Source organism: Macrobrachium nipponense, chromosome 34 (assembly GCF_015104395.2).
Source record: "Macrobrachium nipponense isolate FS-2020 chromosome 34, ASM1510439v2, whole genome shotgun sequence".
NCBI lineage: Eukaryota > Metazoa > Arthropoda > Malacostraca > Decapoda > Palaemonidae > Macrobrachium > Macrobrachium nipponense.
In genome coordinates, this window is record NC_061095.1 from 66,768,291 (window position 1) to 66,781,298 (window position 13,008).

At 39.0% G+C, this 13,008-nt stretch overlaps 1 protein-coding gene across 1 annotated transcript in view; it reads right to left on the reverse strand.

Moving 5' to 3' along the window:
- The window catches only part of LOC135208127 (variable charge X-linked protein 3B-like), an 18,741-nt gene extending 7,692 nt beyond the window's left edge, over window positions 1-11,049 (reverse strand). Inside the window, exons 1-3 of the mRNA XM_064240276.1 lie at window positions 11,042-11,049; window positions 10,001-10,232; window positions 4,064-4,133 (exon numbers count right to left, since the gene is read on the reverse strand). Of these exons, the coding sequence (XP_064096346.1) occupies window positions 4,064-4,133; window positions 10,001-10,232; window positions 11,042-11,049 (310 nt within the window). The remainder of the gene's footprint in view (window positions 1-4,063; window positions 4,134-10,000; window positions 10,233-11,041) is intronic.
- Window positions 11,050-13,008: the final 1,959 nt, after the last annotated feature.

Here is a 13,008-nt window from a genome sequence, read left to right on the forward strand (position 1 = left end):
AACGAAGACAGAGTCGAGTCACGTTTCTCTTCAACAATTTACAATGTGACGTCATTTCCGGAAACTAACGAATAAAATCTTCAGTCACTCAACTCCTTTCCTGCCATGAGCTCTTTCTTTGCTAAAGATTTTAGAAATCGGACTTTCTCAAGAGCTGACAAAAGGAAAACGAGTGGCTTTTTTCTTTAAGGGTTAGGCACCTATCATATGAAATTATGTTCTCTAACAATGAATTTACAAAAAAGACATTTGAAATTTCTGTTTTTTCCAGTTTATTTACTTTCCAATAATACTAATTTATATATGAAAGAAATGTAATATTTGTTTACCTTTTGCTGTGTATCCATACTGAATTTCTACACATTACAGAATAACATTTAATTAAGATTACTTTAGAAGAACTAATTATATAGGTGAAATTAAGGCTACATAAGTTCAAAAGGAAGAATGTTCTGTCATTGCTCTATATATGTCATATATTCCAAACACAAACTTGTACAATATACCGAAATAAATATTTGTCTAAAATGATTTCACCTGAACTGAATATACACATGTAATTAAGACTAAATGACTAAAAAGAAAGTCTTCTCTAATTACAGCATAAACGACCTGTATTTCTCTCTAATGCCTCTGCAAGAATTAAATATCAAACTGTAATTCACAAAAAGAGTCCATTAGTCCTTCCATGAACAAAATCATCATAAAAGAACTTCCTGGAATGAAATAAAACTTACAGAATTCCAGGAGCAACGACCTCTGCTCCGAAGGCAGGAGGCAAAAAACGTTCCTCGAAGAAGCTCATTTCGATGAAGAACGGCCGAACGTTCATTAAACGTTCTCAGCCTGAGGGAGAGACGGAAACTGAGTCTCCTGAGACGAAAAAGCGTCTCGCATTCTGTTTATGAACGTTGCCTCAGCACATGAACGTTCATTGTCATCTTCTTTGTTTTACTTTTGGAGTCCTTCCCTTCTCTCAGGCGGTCAGTCGGTTGGTTAAAATGAACTACAGAATAGATAAACAGTAAATTAAAATTTGTTTAATTAAAATGAGAAAAGTGAAAAATCACGAAAATAGAATAAATAGGGAAAATGGAGTGTTTATTGATATTTGTATGATTAAATATACAATTAAAATTTGGGACATTTTCAACATATCTCTTGTGCACGACTATACAGTGACTGAAATCCACAATTATCTTTGTGAATAAACCTGTATTTTAACTTCCTTTGTTACAAAATACAGTTTTGACTCATAAACATAATTGTGGATTTTCAGTCATTTTTTAACCCATAGTTTTTGTTTATAAATTTAGATACGAATGAGTTATAAATTCAAAGAAGACTCAATAGCAGCTAAAAAAAATAGGTATTTAATGTTTTAAATTGGCTCATTCTTCAATATAACCCATTATTGTGGTTTACATATTCATAAAAACGAATCAGTTCTAACCCATTTGTAAAAACTGAGGGATGTGAAAAAGGATGAAAATAAGGGAAATAGGGAATAAAGCTGGGAAAAAGAGGAAATGAACCATTGTCCATTTACACAAGAGGCAAAGAATCCAATTTGCAACGGAAAGAAAACAGCATCAAATCCCTTTGAAGAGACGAAGATAAAAGTCAATCCCTTATCGTACCTTCACAAAACATGTCCCGCCAAAACAAAAACACCTCTGCCACAAAACAACTAATCCCTTCTTTCTCTTAAATTTTCTTATTTCCAGAACATAAATACACTCATGAACAGTGTAAGCATGCAACCCCTTTTTCCTCTTATATTTTCTTATTCCTAACTTATTCCATCTAATTGGTTCTTTTCCAATATATTTCATGTTATTCTCTTTATATCTACAGAACATTTTCTTATTTTCAAGTCCTATTCAGAGGGAGTCTGGCAAAGCAAGTGATTTAAGCACAAGATAACCGAGCTGTCACAAGAGGTCGTTGACGGCAACAAGGAAGGAGTCCGTCACAGAACTCGTATAGTAAGCTTGGAGCGCCTGTCGATTTGTTGGGCACGAGTACATTCTGCTAGAGAATCGGCGGACGAATACAAACAAGATGGCGGACGCATGTTTTGGCGCTAATTTTAAAAACGTGCAGTAATGGAATATCCAAAAGTGTATAAAAACGGTAAAGGGTGGGGGAAGTTTTGTTTTTTGGAACTGGGGTTTTTAGGTGGGGGAAGCCACGGACGCGGAAATGAAAATGGAAATATTAGTTTTAGTTGAAAATGTGCCGAAATGGTAAGGGGGGATGTATTGGGAAACCGGGGTGTCTTGGTGGGGTGTTACAAAGACGACGAAATTCACACTAGGAAATGCACGAAACGGCTGTGTGGTTGACCCCCTACTCTGCATTCGTAGAGCTGTTAGCCTAAGAAAACGTTTGGGCACGAGATGCATAGAGAACAAAAACAAAAGAGACCCATGTACTTATCCTTATCCGCATATTTAAAGATTCTTGGCAAGCGTGACATGTTTTGGCAAGAGCTAATGTTGCGCTGCGCGCGCTAGCCACAGGGGTTACAGTAAGATTCTTGGCAAGCTCGTATGTTCTGGCAAGAAAAATATGCATACACCCAAAAACAAAAAAATGAGTTTCGACGCGGTCGGACGGCGCTTCGCGCCTTGCCGACATTTTTAAAGATTCTTGGCAAGCTCATATGTTATGGCAAGAAAAAAAAAAAGTATAAAACCGGACTTACCTTTGTTGGGTTGGAAATCAGAATCGGCAGACAAGTCGCATGGGTGGAACTAAGGTTGGAAATCGGAATCGTCAGACAAGCCGGACGGCTCGAATCTTCCTCTCTTCGGGGCTGGATGGAGTGATATTGGCGGGATCGGGCTGGATGAAATTTGGGGAACAAACACTCAAGTTTTGAACGAATCCGTTTGGGAGGGGGGGCGATCTATCAATGATTGTTGCGTTTCAGTGGAATTAGACCGCATTTTGACAGGTGTTGAACTACTCTATTTAATGGATAAGCATGTTTAACTAATTCTAAAAAGGCTTTAAAAGGACAATCTACATTTGAAAGGTAACGCTTTTTAATGCAATACATGGAAAAATATGAACTATACAAATTTTTTACGGTACCACTTCTAGGCAAAACATTCCGTTTCAAGACCCGCCATGTGGATTCTATCGTGTTTGTGTGTATGCGTTTATCGTTGGGATCAACAAAATGTAGGGATCGATTACGTTAAGGTGTGTTTTGAAATGCTGACTTAAAGTGTGGTATGATATCCAACAATCTGAAATTACGGTTGACTCTGGATGTATGTTTTCGATTAAAATTGGGAGGAGTGTTTCTGCTGATCTACGGGAACAACTTGAAAGAACGTGTCCTTTGTTTCGCGATCAATCCCGCCAAGGACCCAACAACCATTGACACCTCTACCTTAATGGAATTTTCTCTCCCAAATTTGGATTTGTCAATTTCCACGATGTGTCCTGGCCCCCCGATTTTCCGGTTGTCCTGCACCAAAATCTCTATACAAACTTCCCGGCAGAAAATTGTACCAATCGACTATGGTATGGTCAGAACTGATATGCAGTCATCCGTACATATTTCTGGGGAAGTTCGTAAATCCAGCAATGGATCAAGCCCAATATAGTCTTGTAGGATAGGTGTGACCCAGAGAAGAAGGAGCCAGTCCGAATTGCTTTCAGTTTCCGACATCGTCGGACGTTACACCGCCACTGGAAGGTTTCGCCATGCTTGACCAGGCCGAATGTGCCTTCTTCACACTTATCACACTGACCGCTTAAATCGCCAATAAGGCCACTTTTCATTAAAAATATTAATAATGACCTTTCGTCATTACATAGGAGCATCAAATCAATCAACGTGACCGGATTGGCCGCGGCAAACTGTTGGTGGGTGGATGGCACGAGGCTGCTGTGGAGGGCACGAGGACGCAGCCATGTCGGGAAGGACAGCAATCAGCGACTGGGGAGGTCGCATGGCATGGCTTTTTGGGTCGGGGGTCGTGATCGGGGCACACGAGGTCGTCAGCTGTTTTGTTGGTCAGCTGTTTCGGGCGGAACTACTTACCTTGGCGGAGGGATTTGCGGCGCGGGCAGAAGGAGTTACGAGGCCTGCCCAACGAATATGCAGACAAACTCTAAAATAATAAAACGGAATAAAAGCCAAATAAACGAATACCAAGAATTGAACGAATAGTAAAAACTACTATTCACTTTTTAGTCCGAAAAACTAACATAATAATAATTAATTCATCGTCAAACTGGAAAAGACAAAAGAGAGGCAATACTGAAACGAGTGTCAGGAGTTGAGGCAGACGAGAAACACACAACTTATGTACGACGCCCTGAGTCACACTTGGCGTCGCTCTGAGATGAATTATTGCCTGAGAGTTTGGCGTCATATCCTGAAGGAGACCTTTCGCTTATTGGCGCTCTTCTTCTTACTGCTGTCGTTGAAGGGTCTCTCTCTCTCTCTCTCTCTCTCTCTCTCTCTCTGTCCTTGGGATCTTGGCTCATCCCATTCCCCCTAATTAGGGGTCATGAATCTCTCAGTGCCTCTGTCAGCAGCTAATTAGAGCTATCCATCTAATGCTTATGGGCCAGAAATCACCTTCAGAGTGGGATGTAAAAATAAAGCCAAATAAAAAGCATGAATTCCTTAGAGGACTCAAAAGGAAGAAGAATCGAGTATTTGAGCAAGTTGACTAATAAATGAACTGCATTTGTATTATTCAGGATGTAAAATATTGTGAAAGTATGAAACTTGACCTGGCTCTGACTGGCACAAACATGTTGAAAACATGTCAACAATAATACGTTGTATTATACTGTATACATATCACGGACATATTATGGCAAATATGTCAACGGCCATAATTGGCAATAATCAGATACATATCACAAACTTGTTGAAAACATGTCAACAATCGTCAGTTGCAACTTATCATATAAATATTATAATCACGTAGAAAACATGACATCCACCGTAAGTGGCATATTATCATATACATATCAAAAACACGTTGACGTCAGCACAACATATAACCATTTTTGTCACCAGCAAAAAATAACATATAAATAAATAAATACACAAAGAGGAAAGAGAAATACGAGAAGCATCTGAGAAAAAAAACATCCCATCAAGAATCCTTCTTATCCAGGGAATATGATGATTCCATCAACAGCCTCATTTTTCATATTAAAGCGAAATGTTTTCATTTTTATTTCTTTTTTTTATCTTAGTTGAGGAAAATATCCTGGGAAATGAAATTCATATCTCTCCCTTGGAATAAAAGCAATTAATATGATTTTTTTTCTATTTTTCATATTTTAGTTGCTGGAAAAATTTAAACTTTTTTTCAAAAGCTACAATGTTGGAAGTTTAGTCTCTTGGGACTAAATTGCAAAGAAAGGCTGGAATGGTTTGAGTCACTAGGGACTAATGACTCGTAAAAATGACTGAGCTATTTTGAATTACGAATAATCATTGCTATAATACTAACAATACAAGAAAAAAGAGAGATTCATGTATGCTTAAACTCAGATATTATATATATATATATATATATATATATATATATATATATATATATATATATATATATATATATATATATATATACATGCAAATAAAACGTACATCAAATTTGCTCGTTATCACAAAGTAGAAAAAAAATATCTTGTATGCATCAAACAGAGATGCACGAGCAGCTCTCGGGAAACCTGATGACTAACAAAAAACCAAAAAAAAATGAACACTAAACAATAACAATGTTTTGAAGAATCGCACAATAAACATTCATGCAAAAGCAATCGGAAACAAAAAATGCTGCCAACGCACTGCGAGGGAAAATTTTGTTTACAACAAAAATCAAAAGAAAATGTGCCCCGTCTCTTTCAAATATCCAAAAATAGCAAAGCTTTAAGAGTTGAACACAGATCTTTCATTTTCAATCCATGTCTATTTTGGAATTTCATCAAATTAAGTGCGAATGTTTAAAATGACGAATAACAAGCAGTTTTCAATGGTTAAGTATTACTTGAATTACCGAAGAACATCATTATATATATATATATATATATATATATATATATATATATATATATATATATATATATAATATATATATATATATATATATATATATATATTATATACCCTATAATTTGTTAGAGGGAATATCAATTCGGAATTTTCAAATAGGTTTAGTAAAGTCAAATAGTAATACGTTCGTGTCCCAATTTCAATGTACGGAATTAAACCGAATTCATCTACAGGTTCCAGACCCTAATATTACACAAACTTTGACGATGGTACAAATTCAGCTGAATTAACAAGAGACTCATTTGCATATCAAAAAATTAATAATTGAGCTCCTATAAAAAACAAAGTATTTAAGTTGGAGTCTGCATCTGATACAATTTGCAGAATTATAGCCAATAGATGATTCTTCAGTTCTCTGAGCTGGCAGGAAATTTCATGTCACCTCCATTGGGTGATTCAAAGCCTATGCATGCTGGAGAGAGAGAGAGAGAGAGAGAGAGAGAGAGAGATAGAGAGAGAGAGAGAGAGAGAGAGAGAGAGTAAAACATTAAACAAAGAATCATATTATAGCTGAAATCCCATAATCCGTAGCTGGATTAAAAATGCAATTATCCTAAAGTGCCATTTAGCGGTACCTCCCAGTTTTGTCAAGTCGATTACAAAATACTAAATCGATTTATTATAGAAGTAGTTGTGTTATTTATTATGAAATAACATCTCAATTTTCAAAACAGAATCACTGCAATAAGCAGCTAACTAAAGGCTTTCTTTGGACTAAATACAAATATAAATATAAGAAAAATGAAAGCAAAGTTATTACACAAGCATTACAATACTAAAGCAAATTATCCTCAAATTACAATTATATTTTTTCTAATTAAAAATCAGCTCCCTTTTCTAAACGGAATCACTACAATAAGCAGTTTTCAAAACCTTCCTTTAAACTAACAGTATTATTATTATTATGATTATTATCTTCTTTTTTTTGGTCTATCACAGTCCTTCAGTTCGACTGGCTGGTATTTATAGTGTGGGGTTCCGGGTTGCATCCTGCCTCCTTAGGAGTCCATCACTTTTCTTACTATGTGCGCCGTTTCTAGGATCACACTCTTCTGCATCAGTCCTGGAGCTACTTCAGCCTCTAGTTTTTCCGATTCCTTTTCAAGGATCTTGTGATCATAACTAGTGTTCCTATGTTATGGATACAATTTCCACTGGCGTATCCCATATCCTTCTTATTTCTGTTTTCAGGTCTTGATACTTGTCTATTTTTCCCTTTCTTTCTCTTCAACTCTGGTGTCCCATGGTATTGCAACATGAAAAAGTGATACTTTCTTCTTGATTTTGTCAATCAACGTCACGTCTGGTCTATTTGCACGTATCACCTATCTATTCTGATACCATAATCCCTGAGGATATTTGCCTGATCGTTTTCTATCACGCCTTCAAGTTGGTGCTCGTACCACTTATTACTGCAAGGTAGCTGGTGTTTCTTGCACAGGCTCCAGTGGAGGGCTTTTGCCACTGAATCATGCCTCTTTTTGTACTGGTTCTGTGGTTTCATTTTTCTTATTGCACTTCCTACACATGGGAGAGATGTTATTTCCATCTATCGTTCTTTGAACATATCTGGTTCTTATGGCCTGATCTTGTGCCGCTGTTATCATTCCGTCAGTTTCCTTCTTGAGCTCTCCACTCTGTAGCAATTCCTATGTGTCATCTCTGGAAGGTTCTTTAGTCTGTCTCATGTATTGTCCGTGCATTGGTTTGTTGTGCCAGTCCTCTGTCCTGTTTGTCATTCTCCTGTGTCTGTATATTTCTGGGTCTTCGTCTACTTTTATCAGTCCTTCTTCCATGCACTCTTGAGCCACTCGTCTTCACTGGTTTTCAGATTGCTCCAGTGCTCTGCTCTCGATGTTGACGCAGTCTTCTATACTTAGTAGTCCTCTCCCCTCTTCCTTTCGTGTTATGTATAGTCTGTCCGTATTTGCTCTTGGGTGTAGTGCTTTGTGTATTGTCATATGTTTCCTAGTTTTCTGGTCTATGCTGCGGAGTTCTGCCTTCTTCCATTCCACTATTCTGCGCTGTATCTGATTACTGGCACTGCCCATGTGTTTATGGCTTTTATCATAATTCCGGCATTGAGTTTTGACTTGAGTATCGCCTTGAGTCTCTGCGTATATTCTTTCTCCGATCGTGTCCTTCATCTCTTGGTGTTTTATATCCCCTCCTTCCATTATTCCCAGGTATTTGTATCCCGTCTCATCTATGTGTTTGATGTTGTTCCCATGTGGTAGCTTTATCCCTTCAGTCCTTGTTACTTTGCCCTTTTGTATGTTGATTAAGGCACATTACTCCATCCTGATGTCCCCAGATACAATCCTTACAGTCTGGATTAGGGTATCTATTTCCTTGATGCCTCTTACCATACAGCTTGATGTCATCCATGAACATCAGATGGTTAATTCTGTTGCCTCTTTTTTTTTGGTAACCAGCATCCATCTTCTGCAGTACTTTTGTCGTGGAAATCATGGATACTACGAAGAGTAGTGGGGGATAGTGAGTTGCCCTGGAAGATCCCTCTCCTGATATTACCCTCTGCCAGTCTTATTCCAGAGCTTGTAAGTATCATATTCCAGTTGCACTTGTGTTTTTTGAGGAAGCTGATGGTGTTTTCCTTTTCCTCTGCCCCATATATTTCAGGAGGCATTCGATTTCCCATGTGTGTGGTACCATGCCGAAGGCTTTCTTATAGTCTATCCAGGCCATGCATAGGTTGGTTTTCCTTCTCTACTGTTCTTCATTACCATTTTGTCTATCAGGAGCTGGTCTTTTGTGCCCCTGCACTTCCTTCTGCAGCCTTTCTGTTGTGGGGGGGGATGGTGTTTGATTATTTCTAGGTAGTTGTATAGCCTTTCCCTGATGATACCTGTTAGTAACTTCTACATTATTGGTAGGCAGGTGATAGGCCTGTAGTTACTGGCTATATTTCCCTTACTCTTGTCTTTCTGGACTAAGGATGTTCTTCCTGATGTCATCCATTTGGGCGCATGGTAATTGAGATACAATGCTGGAGTTGTTCTGGCTATTCTTGGGTGCAGGGCCTTGAAGTTTTGAGCCAGTATCCATGGACTTCATCAGGACTTGGGGCTTTCCAGTTGGGCATTTTCTTTAGTTGGTGTCTGACTGTGTCTGTCGTGATCTCTGTGAATCTTTGTTTTATTCTCCCTGTTTCTTCTGCCTTGACTTCCTGGAGCCATGTTGCATGTTTGTTGTGTGATACCGGATTGCTCCAGATGTTTTCCCAGAGTCTCTTATTTGGTTCGACTTCAGGAATTTTCCCTGGGTGGTTTGTCTTCCCCTCCTAGTTGGCTGTTTATAGTCTTTTCTGGTTGGTTTCGAAATAGTTTTTTGTTTCTGTTAGTATCCCTTATTCCTGTTCATGTACTGTTGGATCTTATGTGCTTTGGCCTTAAGCCTCTGTTTTACATCTTCTATTGTGTTGTTTAGTCCCCTCTACTGTACTTTGTATTTTTCGTTCAGTTCCTCCCTTGTTTTCTTGCTTCTTAGCCTTTTTTCTGCCATCTATTTCAGTTTACTCAAGTCAGATCTTATCACCATGATTTGCTTTTCCAGGCGCCTTTTCCAAGGCGGTTGCTGTTTTGGTTTCTGTTGGGTCGGTCGTGCTGTTGCTGTTGGTGTTCGTATCCCCATCAGCTCTGCTACTAATCTTGCTCCTCCATATGTCAAGTTGTTTGTTTTTTGTGATATTCGTGGTTTGTATTAGTCTCTTTTTTCATTACCCTCACTTGTTTTCACCCTTAATTTCTTGGTGTTGTAGGCTTTCATGGAGGGGATCTTTGTTCTCTCTGTATCTGCTTCATCCATTGTCTGAGCTTTTCACTCATTCCGCTCTCTCTGTTACTTCGTCGGTGTTTCTTCGTGTGTCGTTGTTGATACCTCATTATCCTCGTCATCTTCTGTGGCATCGTCTCTCAGTTCGTCTTCTTGTGATTCGTTGCCATGTGTCATTTCACTTTCCAATTCCTCTCTTTCGTTGGGGCGAGCCAGTTCTTTTTCTTTATGTTCCTTACTTGGTCTGCCAGCCTCTGCTCTGTTTGGGGGGGTGTTATTCCTCTCATTCCAGATGTTGACCAACCTTCTTCTATATCTCCTCTCCGTCAGCTTGCTTCTGATGTAGCATCTCCATATTTCCTTATTTTCTTCTCTTGTCCATTTCTTCCTGTGGCTTGCTTCTGTAGCTCCAGTCTCTGGTTGTTGGTTCTGTCGTTGTGGTGGTCAGTTGCTGGATGACGACCTCCAAGTACCTGACCATCTTCCCCTTCAATTGGGTTGAATTCCTGGCTGCCGGACGAAGCTCCTCTGTTGCCAGAAATTCCATTTACGTTGTTGTCGTTTAATCCTTCATTTCTTTCCATCATTGCTGAGTTTTGCTATTTAGCCCATAGCTGGACCCTACCCCATCAGGAATAGGTACTGATTTACAGCTGAGTAGACTAGGGAAATTATGGTAGAGATCCTTTCCCAAGGAATCAACGCCGACGAGAGCGGTCACCCATCCAGCGACTGACCAGCCCCAATATTGCTTAACCAGTCAATTGACGGCCTAACCCACTCTGCCACTGCACCATATATTATCATTATTATTATTATTATTATTATTCTGAAAATAAACCCTATTCACATGAAACAAACCCATTAAAGGAACCACTGACTTGAAATTCCTCCTTCCAAATAACAGTACAATGTAGATCAGAAAAAAGTAACAGAATGTAAATGGAAATATAGAAAGAAGAGATCGCTCATCAAAAAAATAAAAAATAAAGAATAATTAAATTAATCAATAAACATAAAATTTCAAGCTCAGGCATACGACTTACCACCCAACCTATAAAGCCTTCACAGTAGCAGAAAGATGTCTTTAGCATTCCCGAGGCCTTATTGTTTCAAGGGAGGTCACAATTCACTCACACTGCTCACCTTAGCATCTCTCGCTATCTTTAGCAAATGAGCCCACAAAGCATATCAGATTCCTGAGCGGTCTCTCTATTGTAGTTGCTTCGAGGCGTCGGTTATGATAACAGGGTTTCACGGCTGTAATTCCATCCGACATATGCTGTTGTGATGAGAGACAACGGTTCATTCTAAGAGGAGAGGAGACTGACAGAACGTTGTTAACGTTTCTGATTGACGAGAGAGAGAGAGAGAGAGAGAGAGAGAGAGAGAGAGAGATATGAGATTCGTTTTCTCAAACGTTCTGGCTGTATACGTTTGTTGTTGCATGGGACAGGATTTGGCTTCCGTGAATTTGCTTCGGAGGAATAAACGAAATAATATAATATAAAGATAAAAAAATTTAATAATAATAATAATAATAATAATAATAATAATAATAATAATAATAATAATAACTAAGAGGGAAAGACAACCACCAGAAATTCCTGAAGCCGAACCAAGTAAGAGACTCTGGGAAAACATATGGCGCAATCCGGTATCACACAACAAACATGCAACATGGCTCCAGGAAGTCAAGGAAGAAGAAAACAGGGAGAATAAAGCAAAGATTCACAGAGACACGACAGCACAGTCAGACACCAACTAAAGAAAATGCCCAAACTGGAAAGCCCCAGGTCCCGATGAAGTCCATGGATACTGGCTCAAAAAACTTCAAGGCCCTACACCCACGAATAGCAGAACAACTCCAGCATATTGTATCTCAAATCACCAACCACCCAAATGGATGACATCAGGAAGAACATCCTTAGTCCAGAAAGACAAGAGTAAAGGGAAATATAGCCAGTAACTACATGCCTATCACCTGCATACCATGTGGAAGTTACTAACAGGTATCATCAGTGAAAGGCTATACAACTACCTAGAGGAGACAAACACCATCCCCCACCAACAGAAAGGCTGCAGAAGGAAGTGTAGGGGCACAAAAGACCAGCTCCTGATAGACAAAATGGTAATGAAGAACAGTAAGAGAAGGAAAACCAACCTAAGCATGGCATGGATAGACTATAAGAAAGCCTTCGACATGATACCTACACACATGGCAATAGAATGCCTGAAAATATATGGGGCAGAGGAAAATACCATCAGTTTCCTCAAAAAATACAATGCGCAACTGGAATACAATACTTACAAGCTCTGGAATAAGACTAGCAGAGGTTAATATCAGGAGGGATCTTCCAGGGCGACCCACTGTCCCCACTACTCTTCGTAGTAGCCATGATTCCCATGACAAAAGTACTACAGAAGATGGATGCCGGGGTACCAACTCAAGAAAAGAGGCAACAGAATCAACCATCTGATGTTCAAGGACGACATCAAGCTGTATGGTGAGAGCATCAAGGAAATAGATACCCTAAATCCAGACTGTAAGGATTATATCTGGGGACATCAGGATGGAGTTTGGAATAGAAAAATGCGCCTTAGTCAACATACAAAAAGGCAAAGTAACGAGAACTGAAGGATAAAGCTACCAGATGAGAGCAACATCAAACACATAGATGAGACAGGATACAAATACCTGGGAATAATGGAAGGAGGAGATATAAAACACCAAGAGATGAAGGGACACGATCAGGAAAGAATATATGCAGAGACTCAAGGCGATACTTAAGTCAAAAATCAAACTCAACGCCGGAAATATGATAAAAGCCATAAACACATGGGCAGTGCCAGTAATCAGATACAGCGCAGGAATAGTGGAATGGACGAAGGCAGAACTACGCAGCATAGATCAGAAAACCAGGAAACATAGGACAATACACAAAGCACTACCCAAGAGCAAATACGGACAGACTATACATAACACGAAAGGAAGGAGGGAGAGGACTACTAAGTATAGAGGACTGCGTCAACATCGAAAACAGAGCACTGGGGCAATATCTGAAAAACAGTGAAGACGAGTGGCTAAAGAGTGCATGGGAAGAAGGACTAAT